This window comes from Trichechus manatus, unplaced genomic scaffold (genome assembly GCF_000243295.1).
Source record: "Trichechus manatus latirostris isolate Lorelei unplaced genomic scaffold, TriManLat1.0 scaffold00132, whole genome shotgun sequence".
In the NCBI taxonomy this organism is placed as follows: domain Eukaryota; kingdom Metazoa; phylum Chordata; class Mammalia; order Sirenia; family Trichechidae; genus Trichechus; species Trichechus manatus.
The window spans coordinates 2,044,863-2,063,348 of NW_004444068.1; the positions used below are offsets into that span (position 1 = coordinate 2,044,863).

The following is an 18,486-nucleotide window of genomic DNA, read 5'->3' on the forward strand; positions in this document are numbered from 1 at the left end:
GACTTACTGGCCTGACAGAGACTGGAGAAACCCGAAGAGTATGGCCCTGGACACCCTTTTAGCTCAGTAATGAAGTCACTCCTGAGGTTCACCTCTCATTCAAAGATTAGACAGGCCCATAAAACAAAATGAGACTAAAAGAGCACACCAGCCCAGGGGCAAGGACTAGAAGGCAGGAGTGGGCAGGAAAGCTGGTAATAGGGAACCCAAGGTCAAGAAGGGAGAGTGTTGACAGTGTCATAAAACAATATGTGTACTGTTCAATGAGAACCTTGTTTGTTCTGTAAACCTTCATCTAAAGTACATTAAAAAAAGTTAAACATAGAGTTGTCATATGACCCAGCAGTTCCACTCCTGGGTATGTGCCCAAAAGAATTGAAAGTAGAGATTCAAACAGATACTTGTACACCAATGTTTATTGCAGCATTATTCACAGTAGCCAAAATGTGGAACTAACCTATGTCCATCAACAGGTGAATGGGTAAACAAAATGTGGTATATACATAGAATGGAATATTATTCAGCTGTAAAGAGAAATGAAGTTCTGACACAGGCTGCAACCTGGATGAAATTTGAAAATGTTATATCGTATAAAATAATCCAGGCACAGAAGGGAAGATATTATATGGTTCTACTTATATGAGATATCTTGAATGGTCAAATGCATAGAGACCAAAGTATATTAGTGGTTATCAGGGGCTGGGGTGGGGATGGGGAGGAATGGGGAGTTATTGCTTAATGGGCATTGAGTTTCTGCTTAGGGTGATGAAAAAGTTTTGGAAGTAGATAGTGGTCACCCATCCCCTCTGAGTGTTACGAGTTCTTTTTCTTATTTTTTGAGCCAAAACACGAGAGCTTCTCCTGGAGCTTTCTTTGTGCCCTGCTGTCCACTTCTGGTTTTCGAGAAGCTTTAAGTCCAGGCCAGGGGACAACAGAAGAAAAATGGTAATCTCACCACCAATTCAGTGGTGCTCAAATTCTGATCTTGCCCAATCCACCAGCTAGTTTAGTTTTTAGAGTTCAGATATCTGCTGCTTGCATTCTGTCCAGGTTTTAAATCTACATTCAGAGGGAGAGACAAAACAAACAACAAACTTGTTGCTATCATGTCGATTCCAACGCACAGCGACCCCTATAGGACAGAATAGAACAGAATAGAACTGCCCCATAGGGTTTCCAGAGAGCGGGTGGTGGATTTGAACTGCTGACTTTGGTTAGCAGTCAAGCTCTTAACCATTGCGCCACTAAGTCTCCAGAGGTAGACACAGGTGGATGCTAACTCCATCATGGCTGGAATCATTTCTCAGTTTGTTTTTAAATTTTTTTAGAGTCTGAATTTTTTCTTGTTTCTTAAAGCTTTCTTTAAAAACTACACATCTTCATTGTAGAAAACTTGGAAAATAAAGGCAAAGGAAAGGAAGGTAGCTAAAATCTTTGGTAAACTCATGAACTTAAAGATAACTGGTGATTTTGTGTATAGTTCTTTTTTATTGCATATATGTATTTTTTTTCTATTTTAACAGTAAAAAGTCATTAGATAATAAATAAAAGCCTATTGTTAATTATTTTAACCAGTCTTAAAGACCCAGTTACTATTGATTTGATCAAATGTTGTTTTTACTAAATCTTTTCTTTTCATAAATAGGTGGAAAGTCTTTATCCTCAAACTGGCTGGGTTGAAATTGATCCTGATGTTCTCTGGGTTCAATTTGTTGCTGTAATCAAAGAAGCTGTCAAAGGTAATTGGATTTGTAAAAATAAAAATAGTCCCTAAAGTATCTTTTGTGTGTTGTAGGAGTGTTCCTCAGGCTTCTGTACTATTTTGTGGTTTTCCTAAGTTATAATTGTATAGATAGTATTTTATTGGGGTCACTGTTTCCTAGTATTTTTCAGGAGATATTTGTGGTTTATGGTGAACCATTGTGTTGGGGTAGGCAATAGCAACTGTGTCCTCTGGTTTAAGTTTTTTTTTCCTAGCTACAATATAAAGGCTCACCCTTCTTCATTCTAGGTTCTAACAAGTTCTGATTTGATTTCCTGTTTTGTACAAAATAGCAGAGTGCTGTAAACAAAGTTACAGTGCACAATTCCTGCTCTCATGAGTTGACAACTGAGTTGTCTTCCTTGTAAAAGAAGTTTTTGTTTGTGTGGGCACTTGATGTAAAATGCCCTCCTGGCCACAGCTATGGTCTACCATTTTAGCTCTTTAAGGACATTTTTAAAGATGACTTGGTAAACGTAAATTGTAAAACAACTTTTGCTTCACTTTTCTGGCTGAGTTGCTTCTCCTCCTTACCTTTTTGTTTTGAAATATTTCAAAATCAATTTTTTAAAAGTTGCAAAAGTTGTACAGTGAAATAGATTCAAATGTGTTTTTGCAATGTTTACCATTCTCAACAAATTATTTATTTTTGACTGAACCATTGAGAGTTACTTGTAGACGTTGTAACATTTACCCCTAAATACTTCAGCTTTGTTTAGAAAGAAAAAGGGTATTCTCCTACATAACCACAATGCAATGTTTATACTCAGGAAATTTAACATTAATGCAATACTGTTTTCTCATATTCAGTCTTCAGTATTCTCTTCTTGTATTGACGTCATTAATAGTTAATTTTTTTTCTAATCCGGGTTCAAATCAAAGATGAGGTATTGCATTTAACTGTCAGTCTGCTTAGTCTTCTTTAATCTAGAACATGTTCTTTATAACATTGACAGTTTTCAAAAGTACAGGCCACCTTAGTAGATTGCCCCTGAGTTTGGGCTTGTCATATTGCTTCTTATGATTAGATTCAGGTTAAACATTTTTGGAAGGAGTCCTGTGCACATGATGATGTCTCTTCCTCAGTGCTCAAATCAAAGTCCCTAATTTACCCAGTAGGATAAACTGCTTTTCAAAAGAATATCACAAAAAAGCACTCAAATTGATGTCGTGTTAAAAAAAAAGGGGGGGGGGAGGTTTTGGGAGGGACATGTTTATATTTGCATTCTAGTTTGTGTGGAAAATAAGATCTCAGCTTCAATAATTATGCTACTTTCCCTGAGGATTTTCCTTTATTGCCATCAACCAACTTCTAGTATGATTGATGCTTAAATTAGGATCCAATTTCTTACAATTATCAAGAACAAAATGCAGTCTGACTTATTTTGAGTAGTGATTGCTTGTTCTTTTCTCCCATTTCAAGTAAGAAGGCCATTTTATTATCATTAGAATATGATCTTTTTTCCTTGAATAATTTTAAAAAACTACAAAATCATGTTAACAGTACTTTACTGGCTCCAATTGTTTTATTAAAATATTAAACCCAGATGTTTTTCTTAAAGATTATATTGAATGATTTCTTTTCCACATTGTAATATTGTAAAGAATGTGTCACTGATTTTTTTTCCTAAATTTTATTTATTTCGTTGTTGAGAATATACACAGCAAAACATACACCGATTTAACAGTTTCTACATGTACAATTTAGTGACATTGATTACATTCTTTGAATTGTGCAATCATTCTCACCCTCCTTTTCTGGTTGTTCCTCTCTCATTAACATGAACTCACTGCTCTCTAAGGTTCCTCTCTAATCTTTCGAGTTGCTGTTCTCAATTTAATTCCATATAGATAGCTCTTAAAAGAGCATAATGCTCAGAAAATAACAAATGTTGGCGAAGATGTAGGGAGATTGGAACTCTTATCCATTGCTGGTAGGAATGCAAAATGGTACAGCCATTGTGGAAAACTGTGTGGCGGTTCCTCAAAAAAACGGAAAATAGAGCTACCATATGACCCAGCAATTCCACTTCTCAGTATATACCCAAAAGACTTGAAAGCAGAGACTCAAACTGAGACTTGTACACCAGTGTTCATTGCAGCACTATTCACCATAGCCAAAAGGTGGAAACGGTCTAAATGCCCATCGACAAATGAATGGATAAACAAAATATGGTACATACATACAAAGGAGTACTACTCAGCCAGTAGGAGAAATGAAGTCTTGATACATGCTACAGTATGGATGGAGCTTGAAGACATTATACTGGGTGAAATAAGTCGATCACAAAAGCGTAAATATTATATGACCTCACTTACATAAAAAGACAAGAGAAGGCAAATGTAAAAAAAAATATTAAAGAGTATAATGCTCAAGAAGATGTTCTTTACTAGTTAAGGTAAACTATTGCTTGGTTCTAAGAAGACTTCGTGGGATATTTTTGGTTTAAGGTTTAAAGATGATCTCAGTTGTCACTGACTTTTAAATACATGTTTTATGTATCTTTACTTTTAGCTGCAGGAATAGAGATGAATCAAATTCTTAGCCTTGGCATTTCAACACAGAGAGCAACGTTTATTACATGGAACAAGTAAGTGCATTGTGTGGTAAGCACTCTCTTGATGGGTTCATGCCACAGTGAATACACTGCTATGAAACCTGTTTGGGGTGTTTTATGTTTGAATTAACAGTTTTGCTTGTTAAGAGGGATGAAGGTGAACCTGCTTTCTGGCTTATTAAAACATGCTCTCTGCATGTCATCTGGGCTTGACTTATTTAAAACAACAACAGTAAAGACTGTTGCTGTCATTAAAATTCTTCACTCCTTTTCTTTTTTTTTGCAGTAAGTTAGCTTTTTCTAATAAGCATGGATTGAAGATGTAAAAAGTAGCTTAAAATAAGGGAATCAGAGGAACCAGCGAATTACAGACACTCAATACTATGCTTATGCTTTGTATTTTCAATTTATTCCAAATTTAATATTTAAATGTCTATAGCTTGAGGCATGTTATAGATTAAAAACAATTATAATATCATAATAGCTATGTAGTGAACACCTGTGATATTCTAGGCACTGTTGTATGTTCCACTGTCCTTACAATAAAGCTGTTATTTAGATATTATGTCTATTTTTTACAGAGAAAGAAACTGAGGCTCGGAGAAATACATAAATTGCATAAGGTCACTCAGTACTTAGAACCAAGATGACAAATCACCTTTTGACCCCAAAGTGTAGGCTCTTTCCACTACCCTCTTATTGTCTTCAACATGTGTTTCTTGCTTTAAAAAAAAAAAAACAAAACACCTTTAAGATCTATCTGTGTTATAAAGCTCTAGACTCCAAAGTACATCTTGAACTTGGAGTAGTGGAGGAGAAAATTGGTGGGTGGACAGGGTAGGAATGAATCTGAGAAATACAATCAGGGTAAATTCACACAGACACAGACTTGGCCTTTAATTCAGTATTAGGCAAGAAGAAATTTGAATTAACCAATATTTTTGGTGTTATGTTTGGGAAGATATGATAGAAATTACAGAACAGAATCAATACATATATATCTCTTAGTTATCTGGTATCTTTGTAACAGAAATACTGCAAGTGGGTGGCTTTAACAAGTCAAAATTTATTGTCTCCCAGTTTAGGACGCTAGAAGTCCAAATTCAGAGTGCCAGATCTAGGGAAAGGCTTTCTCTCTCTGTCAGTTCTGGAGGAAGGTCCTTATCTCTTCAATTTCTGCTTCCTGGTTCCTTGGGGATCTCCATATGTCTTGGCATTTATCTTACCCCATCTCTCCTTTTCTTGCCTGTTTAATCTCTTTTATGTCTCAGAAGAGATTGACTCAAGGTACACTCTACAGTAATCCAGCCTCATTAACATAACAAAGACAACTCATTCCCAGATGGCATTAAAACCACAGGCATAGAGGTTAGGATTTACAGCACATTTTTTGGGGGACATAATTCGATCCATAACATTCCACCTTTTGGCCCCAAAAAATTCATGTCCTTGCCACATGCAAAACACATTCACCCCATCCCATCATCCTAAAAGTCTTCAATCAACTCCACATTCCAAATCTCATCTCTGAATCATCTAAATCAAATGTGGATGAGACATTAGGCATATTCCATCCTGGGGCAAAGTTACTTTTTATCTATGAACCTGTGAAATCTAAAATACAGGTTATCTATTTCCAAAGTACAGTGATGGATCATTTCTGTTACAAGTGGAGAAATTGGAGGGAAAGAAGGGTTAATGAGCACCAAGCAAGTCCAAAAACCAGCAGAGCAATTTTAAATTAGCTCTCAAGGCTTGAAAATAATCCTCTGTTCTCTGGGATCATTTGGGCAATGGCCCTGCCCTCCAGACTCTGGGTGTTAGCCATGCCCTCTGGATTCTAGGTGGAGGCCCCTTAGCCCTGGGCTTTGGCTTTGCCTCTTAGGTCCACTGGAGTGGCAACTCTGCTCCCTCAGCTTTGGACAGCTCCATTCTCGTAGTTCATCTGAGTGGTGAAACCACCCCCTTGGCCCCGGCAGGCCCCATTTTTCTACCCCTTCGGCATGGCAGCTGCACCCCTTCAGCTTTGGGCAGCAGCCCCATCCCCCTGGCACACCTTAATGGCAGCGCTACACTCCAGAACGAAGTTGGTGAAGATTTGAAACCTAGGACACTGTGGCCCTACCCTTTGAGATCCCAGAGACATGGCCCCACCCTTTGAAACTGAGAAAGCTTTGCTTTCTTTGCTTCTTCCAGCAGTTCTGCTGATCTCCCAGCTGCTCCAGGGACATCCTTTTCTTTTCTCAAAGGACAACAGATGTAGCTCCTTTGTTTCCTGCCTGTAGAATTCCAAGAGGCAGACAGCATTTTTTCCTTGTGTTCTTTCTCTGTCCCCTTCAGTCTAAGCTGATGGGTTTTCTGCTGTGGTAATTGGTTAAATCCATCAGTCACAGGCTTAATCTCTTTAACAAAAGATTATGTAGTCACATCCTTGGTGAACATTCTAGGAAACCTGTCCTTAGTTTGTACAAAAGAATTTTCCAAATCTTTAAACTCTGGTTTCATTTTGCATGGTTCATTTTTAATCCATTTCTTTCCTCTTGCACTTTATTATAAGCACCAAGGAGAAACCACACGGCCACTTTAAGATCTTGCTTAGAAATCTCATCAGCCAGATATCCAAGTTCATCACTTATAAGTTCTACTTTCCACCAAATATTTGAACATAATTCAGGCAAGCTCTTTGTCACTACATAAAAAGCATTTTCCTTCCTCCATTGTCCAATTACATGTTCATCATTTTCTTTTAAAGCCTCACCAGAAGCACATTTAACATCCACATTTCCAGCAACGTTCTGTTGCTGGCGCCATATGTATTCTCTAAGATGACAGAGACTTTCTCTTTATCTGTCCTCACTTCCTTCTGAGCCCTCACCAGAATTGCCTTTGACATCGATAATTCTACCAATGGTCTCTTCAAAGCAATCTAGGCTTTTACCATTTGGCATATATGTGTATATTTGTGTATGTATATATACATATATATATATACATATACATATATATATATATATGAATCCTAATGGTGCAGTGGTTAAAGTGCTCGGCTGCGAACCAAAAGTTTAGCAGTTTGAAACTACCAGCCACTCAATGGGAGAAAGATGTGACAGTCTGCTTCCATAAAGATTACAGCCTTAGAAACCTTATGGGGCAGTTCTACTCTAGTCACTATGAGTCGGAATCAACTTGAAGGCTATGGGTTTATATGTATATAGATAGATAATACATATATATGTATATGTATATAAATACATATATATGTATGTATATATGACTTATTTTAAATAATTAACTCATGTAATATGGAGGCTGGCAAGTCTGAAATTTTGGGGCAGACTGGCAGGCTGGAAATCAGACAAGAATTGAAATTGCAGACTTGAGTCAGAAATCTATAGAGCAGGCCTGCAGACTGGAAACTCAGGCAGGATTTCTGTTACAGTTTTGAGATAGAATTCCTTCTCCCTCAGGAAACCTCAGTTTTTGCTCTTAAGGCTTTCAACTGATTGGATGGGGACTGCCCACAGTAGCAACCGTAATCTACAAAATACCTTCATAGCAGTATCTTGCCTAGTGTTTGACCAAACGGTGGCACAATAGCCTAGCCAAACTGATACGTAATAACTATCACAGGGGTAGAAGGGATGAAGTTTTTGGTTTTGGATATGTGAATGTAGAGCTATCCCAAAGGTGGTTAGAACATTGGTCTAGTCTGCATTGAGGCATGGCTTATCTCCTCTAGAGATAATGCATAGAGTATTATCATATAGAGTACCTGTCTAGAGGATATAATGCATAGGGCATAATGCATCTCAGATTGATGCATCCATCTGGAAACACCCCCCTCTGCCCATACCTCCCCTCCAAGTCCCCTTGGACCAGTAGGTCTTAAATAGGTAATATATTTGTCAGATGAAGGAATAAAGTCATCTGAGTAGATCAGGATTTCTAAAGAGTAATACTATTGATATTTGGGCAGGATAATTGTTTTGGGGGGCTGTCCTGGGCATTGTAGGATGTTTAGCAGCATCCCTGATCTCTACCTGCTAGATATTAGTAGCATTCTCTCAGTTGTGGCAACCAAAAATGTCTCCAGACATTGCCAAATGTCCCCTCAGTGTCAAAATCACCCCCAGTTGAGAACCACTGGTATAGATGAAGCCTAGAGAAGTGTTTGTGTACTGTGTAGAAAAGAGAAGAAAGCTGAGGATTGGACTCTGAGGTTTTTTTCCTAAATTTTAAGGGAAATCAGGGAAGAACAAGCTGACAAAGGAGGGCCAAGGCCAATCTGGAAAGTGGATGGTATGGAGGTGGAGGCAGGAGAACGTTCCTATGAAAGGAATTGATTGGAATTGTCACATTTGGTTGGATTTGGAGATGAGGTCATTGGCCACAGAGATTGCTTTCATCAGGAGCTGGCTACCATATTACTCACTTATCACCAAAAAAATGAAAGCTAGTTGCTGTCAAGTCGTCTCCAACTCATGATGACTCCATGTGTATCAGAATAGAACTGTGCTCCACAGGGTTTTCAAAGGCTGATTTTTTGTAAGTTGATCACCAGGCCTTTCTTCCAAGCCACCTCTGGGTGGACTCAAACCTCCAACCTTTCGGTTAGCATCCATGTGCATTAACCATTTGCATCACCTGGGGACTTCTCACTCATCACAGGAAGGTCAATTATTAGGAAGTAAAGTTTTTGTGCGGCATTAGGGTCATACCTCCCATTTAGGAGAAATAGGAGCATCAGATTCCAAGACAGTTCAGTCCCATACTGGTGATGGTGTTGTAGTAAGGGAAGGATATGATTTCTCCTCAAGACAGTTACACTCTTTCCTGTCTTATCGACATGGTTAGGTTCCAAAAACCAGGTGGTTATGTGAAATCGGCATTTTGTGAAAATGGAGGGTGACCGCATCAGATCACAAAATGGAGGATGACTGCATCATTACATAACTGCCAGATTACATCATTACATAAGTACCAAACCACTGAGAATCATGGCCCAGCCAAGTTGACACATAACCTAAATCATCACAGCCAATGTTACTCTCGCCTTGCACCTTGGAATTCGTTACTACCAGACATAAGTCGTTGATGTGCAAATTAGTCGTATAGTAGATTTTTTACTATTGTCGTAAATGTGAAATGTTGGATAAAGAGATAGTAAGTGAGGAGAAGATGTAACTGTGAGTTTACTTTCTTGGCTGTTCTTTTTTGTATTTTTGGAATGACTGTGTTTTCACGCGTTTTGGAATCTCTCTTTGCTGGTAGAAACTGAGATACCAGATATTTTCTGGAAAAAACACAAGTGTTCATGCTTCTTTTACTTTAAAATAATGGAGGTTTACTCTGCTCACTGGGCCCCCGCGAGCTTCTGTGGTGTATAAGGCTGGCAGATTCTACAGGCTCCCCAGCAATCAGCTGAAACACAATGCAGAAGCGGGCACAACTCTGAGCCAGCAGGAAGTCCCTCTTGCTCGTGTTTGAGAGAAAGACAGAGACAGACCAGACCCTGTGGAACAATCTGTTCATTCTGGTCCCAGCCAGCACCTCCTCTTCCCAGCTCACTGGTTTTTCCTCCTGGGTCCATGGTACATTTCTGTCATTGTGGCCGTTGGAGCATTATTTCTCTTACAGTTGCTGTCAGAAAGTCTAAAATGTTGAACTTTCTTTTTGTAATTGGCCTTTCTTCCCCTCCCCGCTCAGTTTTTAGGAACTCTTTGCAGTCATTGAGTTTTCTTCATGTTCTTAGGTTTATTTTTTTTTCCAGTATATTTAATTAGTGGTACATTTAGCCTGTTTTCCAAAATCACTCTAAATGATATTGCCCCTAATTTGGTTATTTTTAAGTCTTTTTTGTTCTAAAAAATCATGAGCTGTTTTGTTTCTTCAGTCACTCTGTCTCTCAGGAAGTTTTCTGCCAACTAACCTCCGATCAGGGCGTGTGCATGGTTAGCAGCGTAAATGAGCTATGAGTCACGAGTACAGGCTTCACTCAGTAACTGTTTAAGGGCTTGTAAGGAGGGAGGCACTGTGCAGGTTGCTGATCTGAATATAAAGACATAAAAGTACCAGCCCACAAGGAATTTTCAGTCTCATAATACAAGTATATGAATCACTGTCTGTTCCCACAGCACCGAATATATCTTTTATTGTACCATGGTGCTTACTGATTTATGACATAAAACATGTTAATAGTCACAAGAATGGTGTAAAGTGTTAGAGGCATTCAAGACAATTCATTTACAGTATTGCTCCTCCCCCACATCTCCTTTTATTTTTGACAGAGGTGCAATAAACCTAAATCAGTGCTAAGCGGATATTGGAATGTATGCTACTAGTTGAGATCAGGGTTCTAGATTGCCTTCTACCATGTTATGAATTAATGAAGTCACTTTCTTCTTGTGATCTTCTCCCCCTCTTTGTTCTTCAGCTGTACTAGCCTTTCAGTTCCTCTAACACATCATGCTTGTTCCTGTCTGAGGGCCTCTGAGAAGATAGTACATCTTGTCAGGAATATTCACCCTCCTTGTTAATTCCTATTCAACCTTCAAAGCCTGGTTCCAGTGTCATTTCTTAAAGAAGTCTTCCCTGACCCCAGATTAGGCAGGGTCCCCCTGTTAAATACACTCATGGCTCTCGTATTTCTCCTTCATAGAGCTTGTTCCTGTTGTAATTAAGTAATTGAGTAATTGTTTATTTGACTTCCCTGGTATGGATATATTTATAGGGGCAAAGATCCCATGTCTCTCTGTTCACAGCTGTGTCCCCAGCTCCTGGCACAAATTTGTTTATAAATCTTTGCTGAATCAGTTATTGAAAATCAGATTTTTCAGTGTATAGGTGCTGTTATAGAAAGTCTCCCAAGAAGCATGTATTACTAGATTTCATTTCTGTCAAACAGTCTGGTAGTCCTTGTTGGTAGTGCAGCATTTCTTCATTTGTCAAATACCTCTTTAGTGTCTGGGCTAGGTGGTAAGAATCTGAATGTGAATAGGCTATGCCCTTAGGAAGCTCACGGTCCAGATGTGTATTCTGATAGGCTTCTGCCCTGTGGTTTTATACCTGGTGGTGAGAGGGTAGATGAAGGAGCCTGGCTGGACCGGAAGGGGGAGTTCGGGAAGATTTCACAGGTCTCTTGAGCCAAGTCTTGAAGGATGAGTAGGAGTTTGCTAAGTGGGAAGAGCAAATCACTGGTAAAGGCCAGAGGATATAAAAACATGGTGTTGCTAAAGCATCGAAAGTACTTTGAAATTCAAGGGATGAAATAAGGAAGGCCCATGGCCCAAGTGCTCAGAAGACAGTGACCACGGTAGTGGATGTGGTAGTGAATGTGAGTGACTGGGAATCTAAATTGCATTCAGATTGCATTTGGCTGAGGCCATGGGAGGTGAAGAGGAGACATTGAGGAGGGGGTTAGCTAGACTGGTGGGGAACATCCTGGATCAAAAGCGATGTTGTTGGTTCGTCTTCAAAGATAGGGAAATTTAAGTATGTTTGGAGAAGAGGGTGGAAGGAATATTTGATGAAATGAGGTGATGAAAAACTAGAAAGCATAGATATAGAGAGTACAGGAGGAGACTCCAGCCTTGAATTGGAGAGGATGAGTTTTTCCTGTGAACCAAGGGAGAGATATGCAGGGTCGCCACAGGTATAGCTAGTGAAGGAGTGGGGAGTTGAGGAAGGTCATTCCCTATGCTCTTACCTCCTTTAAGCAATAGGAGGCCAGAAGTGACCTAGGACTTCAGAAGCCTGGTGAAGCTTTGGGTTGGCCATTGTGGGAAATGGAGAGGGAAGTTATGAGAGACAGGAGGAAGGCTTTTATCTTTTTAAATGACCTTGAGAATGCAGGTAAGGTTGTGCTCCATAGATACTGATTGGTACCAGTTCACAGGCTGAATGACTTTTCTCCAGCCCCTCTCATTGGCCCTGGCATTGAGGGTGGAGAGAGTAGAGAGTTAGATCAATCCAGGGATAGGTGCTTAAAAGCGTGGCTACCAAACCAAAACCCACTGCCTTCAAGTCTATTCTGATTCATAGCAACCCTATAGGACAGTGTAGAACTGCCCCCATAGAGTTTCCAAGGCTGTAATCTTTATGGAAGCAGACTGCTACATCTTTCTTCCCCAGAGCTGCTGATGGGTTCGAACCACTGACTTTTTGGTTAGCTGCCAAGTACTGTAACCACTGTGCCACCAGGGCTCCTTAAAAACGTGTCTAGTTAGGTTGAAAGTCAAGGGGTAGATAGTATGAAGGCAAGTTACTCATTAAAGTGATGACTCATGGGGTCTAGGAAAGTAAGTAAGCCTAAGAGGGGTTGGTAGGAAGAAATCAGAAAGTTTGAGGGATTAAAGGGTGCAGTGAGGTCAAAAGGCAGCTATTTGAAATGACAGTTTGGCCTGAAATTTTGTTTTCTTTTGTGGCAGATCATAATTTTTTATTATCTCAAAATACTGTTGTCATCTTTCTTAGGAAAACGGGAAATCATTTTCACAACTTCATAAGCTGGCAAGACCTAAGAGCTACTGACCTTGTAAAATCTTGGAATAGTTCTCTTATAATTAAGGTATTCTTTTTCTTATCTTCTGTGATTTGGGTATTATTGTTTTTCCTCTAAATGTCTCTTAACTGTACCCTAATTGTACACTTTTCTACTTATGTTGCTTTAGGACTTTAAGAAGAAAATACATGCACACACACACAAATACTACCTACACCAGTGAAATTTAGTAATAGTCACCCAAAGCATATGTGGTAGACTTAAATCTTTAACAACTACACTTCAGGAAGTCCTGAGGAGGTTTGGAGGTGGGCCAGAATGTCACATGTTAGTAAAAATTCATGTTTCTGGCCTTGAGAAATAGAAAAGATACAGACCAGATAGAATGAAATGTCTAACTTCCATCATCTTTTGTTATAAAAACAACCAAACTTTATTGAAGCAAGCTATAAAAATTACACTTCCCAAGCAGAATTCATACATTTAGGAGCTAAAGTTACGAGGAAAAGATTAAAGTTTATTTGGTCTTCCTGTCATTCATACAAGGACTTAATTCAAGTAGCCTAATCTAATTCAAAATTAATAGGATCTCAATTATTGAGATCATCATGTCTGAAAAACCATATTACTTCTATGAAGAAAGAATTTGCAAAAAAAAGGATTGCATGAATCAGGCTTAAAATAGTTAAGGACAAGTTCTGATAAATATGCCTTAATAATGCCATTCTTAGAAACTTTAAAAACAAATAGAAAAGAACTCAATTTCATCATTGTAACAAATTGGGATTTTAATTTCCATGAGTTTATCAACTATGTTCATCTCTTTGGCTTATCCTTTGCTCATTAAATGTGTTACTATAATTGTAATTATAATGTGGGTGTATACATAGACTTTTATTTTCTACCTTGCTCATTTAACATATGAAAATTTACTATATTTAATAAAATGTAGAATTGTGCTCTTAGTGGGTGCACAATATACTATAGAGTTTACTTGCTATCATTCACATAACTGATCTTTTTATGGGTGTCTAGGTTTACTTCTTAAGTTTTTTGTTACATGCTATGATGAATAACTTTTATTTTTGTAACTGTTCTTCCCATCTATAAAGTGAGAATACTCTCTGCTTCATGGGGCTGTTGGGAGATTGAAATGAGGCAATGTATGTAATCTCTGTATCAGTTAGAATTAGTTGTGACTGTGTTTAACAGAGACCTGACTCTGTTGACTCAGGCACACAGAAATTTCTTTGCCTCTCTAAAAATGCAGATTGGGCCATCTGGCGGCTCTGTGAAGTCCTCAGGAGCCCAGGCTTCTTCCAGCTCACCATTCCTAGGTTGTGACTTTTGTCCTCATGACCTGTTGTTAGGTGCCATCGAGTCGGTTCTGACTCATCGTGACCCTGTGTACAACAGAACGAAACACTGCTTGGTCCTGTGCCATCCTCACAGTCATTGCTGTGTTTGAGCCCATTGTTGCAGCCACTGTGTCAGTCCATCTCATTGAAGGTCTTCCTCTTTATCGTTGACCTTCTACTTTACCAAGCATGATGTCCTTTTCCAGGGATTGGTCCCTCCTGGTAACATGTCTTAGGTACATGAGAGCCACAATCAATGCCCATGAACGCAGCAGTCAGGAAATCAAATGATGAATTTCATTGGGCAAATCAGCTGCAAAAGATCTCTTTAAAGTGTTAAAAAGCAGAAATGTCACCTTGAAGACTAAAATGCACCTGACCCAAGCCATGATATTTTCAGTTGTTTCATATGCACGCAAAAGCTGGACAGTGAATAAGGAAGAGTGAAGAATTGATGCGTTTGAATTATGGTGTTGGCAAAGAATATTGAAGATACCATGGACTGCCTCATGGCCTAGATGACACCAAACATGTTCCCAGGACAGAGGAAATGAGGAATGGGACACTCCCAGCCTTTTAAGGCGATGTCCTGGAGCTGCCTTGCACATGCTTCTGCTTACATCTCAATGATCAATACCTGATCCCGTGGCCACAATGAAGGAACCCTGGCGTGGCACAACGGTTAAGTGCTTGGTTACTCGGCTACTAACTGAAAGGTTGGTAGTAGAAATCCATCAGCAGCTTTGTGGGAGAAAAGACCTGGTGATCTGCTCCCATAGATATTACAGCCTAGAAAACCCTCTGTCATATAGGGTCGCTATGAGTCGAAATTGACTCAATGGCACACAACAACAACAACATCGCCACAGTAGATGCAGGGGAGGCTGGGAAGTGTAGTTTCGTATCTGGCAGCAGTGTGTACCCAGTTAAAAGTTAGGGTTCTCTTATTTTTTTTTAAAAAAAAAGGAGAGAATGGATATTGGGATAGTGGAATAAATAATAAATAACTAGCCGGCTGTCACAAGCACTTAACATGGTGCTTAGTACATAGTAAGCCATCAGTAAATGACAATAATGATGATGATGACGGTGACATCAGCAACAGCATCAACATTAGCTGCTGTTGCTTCTGTTAGGTCATTTTCCCCAAATCTCCCTTACTCCTAAGAGTGAGATTAAACTGAGACAAAGGGTAAGATAATTTTCCAACTCCTCAAATGTAGCCAAACCGGCAACATCTGATACAATGTATAGTATTGAATTATTTTAATACTTCACTAAGTTATTATTTTAATACTTCACAACTGAATGCTGTCTCAGTTTCCTAATGCTGCTGTAACAGAAACACCACAAGTGGGTGGCTTTAAAGAGAGAAATTTATTTTCTCACAGTTCTGGAGGTTAAAAGTCCAAATCAGGGTCTCGGCTGTTTTGATTCCTTCCTTGTCAGCAGCCCTGGACCTTCCTTGGTTCCTTGGTGATCCTCACCTGGTATCTGTATTCCCCTGTGTGTGTGTGCCTCTGTGTCTAATCTGCTCTTTTTATAACTCAAAAGTGATTAGGTTTAAAACACACCCTACGCTGATACAGCCTTGTTAACATAACAAAGAAAACCTTATTTCCAAACATGATCGCTTCCACAGGAATAAGGTTTAGGATTCCAACAGATATTTTGGGGGAACACAATTCAGTCCATAACAAATACCTTCTCATCTAGGGTGCTTGCACCAGATGGTGTATGGAGGAGTGTCTGGAACATCAATTTTATTTGATAAATGTTCAGAGACATTAACTTTACATGAAAGCAAACATGAATATATTATAGACATGTGAGTGAAACGATTTGTCATAATCTCACCGGCATTGGTTTCTCTTTTGTTAGTTTGCTATATAAAATGCACCTCGCTTTAATAACTGGTAGGGTTGAATATTGAGAGGTGCTTTTTAAAGCGAAGAGACATTTATTAAAGGATCTGAAAATGGTTATAAGAAAATGTCAGGAACCCTAACAAGTCAATTCAGCAAACATTCCTTAAGTCTATTAGTGAGATGTTTAAAATTTTTACTCCTTTGAAAATAAAATGTGTCCATGAAAACATTTACTTACATAGCATAAGCCCCAAATCTCAAATCTTGTAAAACTATGGGCAAAAAAAAAAAAAGAGCATTTGAAGAACTTTGTCTACTTGATACTGAACATGTATATTATGGAAGTTTGACTCCTTTTTGCAGAAAAATGCAGTCTCTTTCAGTGTTAGCACATACAAGTCCAGGACCTGTCCTACTGGTGAAGGAGCTCCATCCTGCAGCTGTCCCTTCCCAAGTGCTAGCTGTTTATCTCTTGAGGCTCTTGGAAATGTTTAGTGTGTATGTGTTGGAGCCGGCACCAAGGTCATTGGTTTAGCCAAGGCTGGCACCAGGCAAGATGGTGAAGTAGTTGGGGTGTGTTGGCAATCTCCTGTGCCATTGTTTTCCTCCAGTCTACCTAGAATAAAATCTCAATTCCTTGCTATGCTCTGGCCCTATCTATGGCTCTGATCACTTCTCAAACCCCTTTCTCCCTGGTGTCACTAAGTAAGCTATAGCCTTGCCAGCCTGCTTTTGTCGTTATGGCACCCACGCCCTTTCTCACCTTAAGGCCCTCGTATGTGCGAGCATTCCCTCTGCCATAATGGCTGGATCCTTCTCATCCTTCAAGGCCCAGCTCACACAACAGGGAGCAATTTCCTGCCACCCTGTTTCTGAATTTCAAATTTTTATACCTGTTTTTAATAGACATTTCTATTAAGGTAATTGTAGATTCACATGCAGTTGTAAGAAACAGTACAGAGACACCCCTTGTACGCTTTGCACAGTTTCTCCCAGTGGTAGCATTTTGCAAAACTCTAGTAATGTGACAACCAGGATATTGGCATTGATACAATCCACAGATTTTACTCAGATTTCCCCAGGTTTACTTGTACTCATCTGTGTGTGTATGTATGTGTGTGTATTAACTGCTATCCAATTTTTCCATCTGTTTAGGATCAGGTAATCAAGACACTGAAGCCCTAATGGCACAGTGGTTAAGAACCTGGCTGCTAACCCAGAGGTCGGCAGTTTGAATCCACTAGCTGCTCCTTGGAAACCCTATGAGGTAGTTCTACTCTGTCCTATAGGGTCACTATGAGTCAGAATCGACTCGGCAGCAATGAGTTTGGTTTGTTTGTTTGTGTTTTTTGGTTTTTGTGTTGCCCATTTATAACCACATCCACCTCTCTCCTGTGCACCCTCTTCCCTCTCATATCCCTAGCTCCTGACAACCACTAATCCATCCTTTATGTAAAACAGTTTGTCATATGAAAACTGTCATCATACAGTATGTAGCCTTTTGGGACTGGGTTTTTCATCCACCTTGTTATGTGTACCTGTGGATGGTTCGTTTTTAATGCTGAGTAGTGTTCAGTGGCACAATGTATCACAGTTCATTTAACCATTCACCTATTGAGGGGTGGCTGTGCTAATTCCAATTTTGGGCCATTACAAATAATGCTGCTATGAATGTTCTGTACCACTTTTTCCGTGAACATAAGTTTGAATTTCTCTGAGATGAATGCCCAGGAGTGCAATTACTGAGTCATACAGTAATTACCTGGTTAGTTGTATAAGAAGCTGCCAAACTTACCAGAGTAACTGCACCATTTTACATTCCTGCCAGCAATGGATGAGTGATAAGGTGTACGTTTTTTAATATTTTGACACCTCCGAAATCAGGATGCATTTTTAACCAATTATGTCTTAGCATTATGTCATAATTAGCAGCATTTTTTTCCTTCTTGATCATACATTAAATGGTGGTTCATTTTATACTGTCTTGTTAGATTAACATATTTATGGATTTGATTACTTATTTGTCTGTGTCTCCCCACTAGAGTATAAATTCCAAGAAGGCAGAGGTTTTGCCTGTGTTATTCACTCTGTTTCCATCAGGCCTAGTATAGCTCGGTATGTAGAAGGTGCTCAATAAATGTTTGTTAAGTATATGAAGGAAGGTATTGATTGTTCAAAGCCCTAGTGGCGTAGTGAGTAAGAGCTTGGCTGCTAACCAGAAGGTCAGAAGTTCATATCCACCAGCTGTTCCTTGGAAACCCTATGGGGCAGTTCTACTCTGTCCTGTAAGGTCGCTATGAGTAGGAATCGACTCACCGGCAACAGATTTGGTTTGGGTTTTGGGGTTGATTGTTCAGACATTAACTAAGGGTGTAGGTGTTAAAGCTCTTAATACTTCTGTGTGACCTCCTCTTTCCAAGGTATCTGAATTTTAACACAA

General features: G+C 39.3%; 1 protein-coding gene across 1 annotated transcript in view; it reads left to right on the plus strand.

The window, feature by feature from the left end:
• The window catches only part of GK5 (glycerol kinase 5), an 88,827-nt gene that overhangs the window by 12,602 nt on the left and 57,739 nt on the right, over positions 1-18,486 (plus strand). Inside the window, exons 2-4 of the mRNA XM_004385096.2 lie at positions 1,646-1,739; positions 4,278-4,353; positions 12,793-12,886. Of these exons, the coding sequence (XP_004385153.2) occupies positions 1,646-1,739; positions 4,278-4,353; positions 12,793-12,886 (264 nt within the window). The remainder of the gene's footprint in view (positions 1-1,645; positions 1,740-4,277; positions 4,354-12,792; positions 12,887-18,486) is intronic.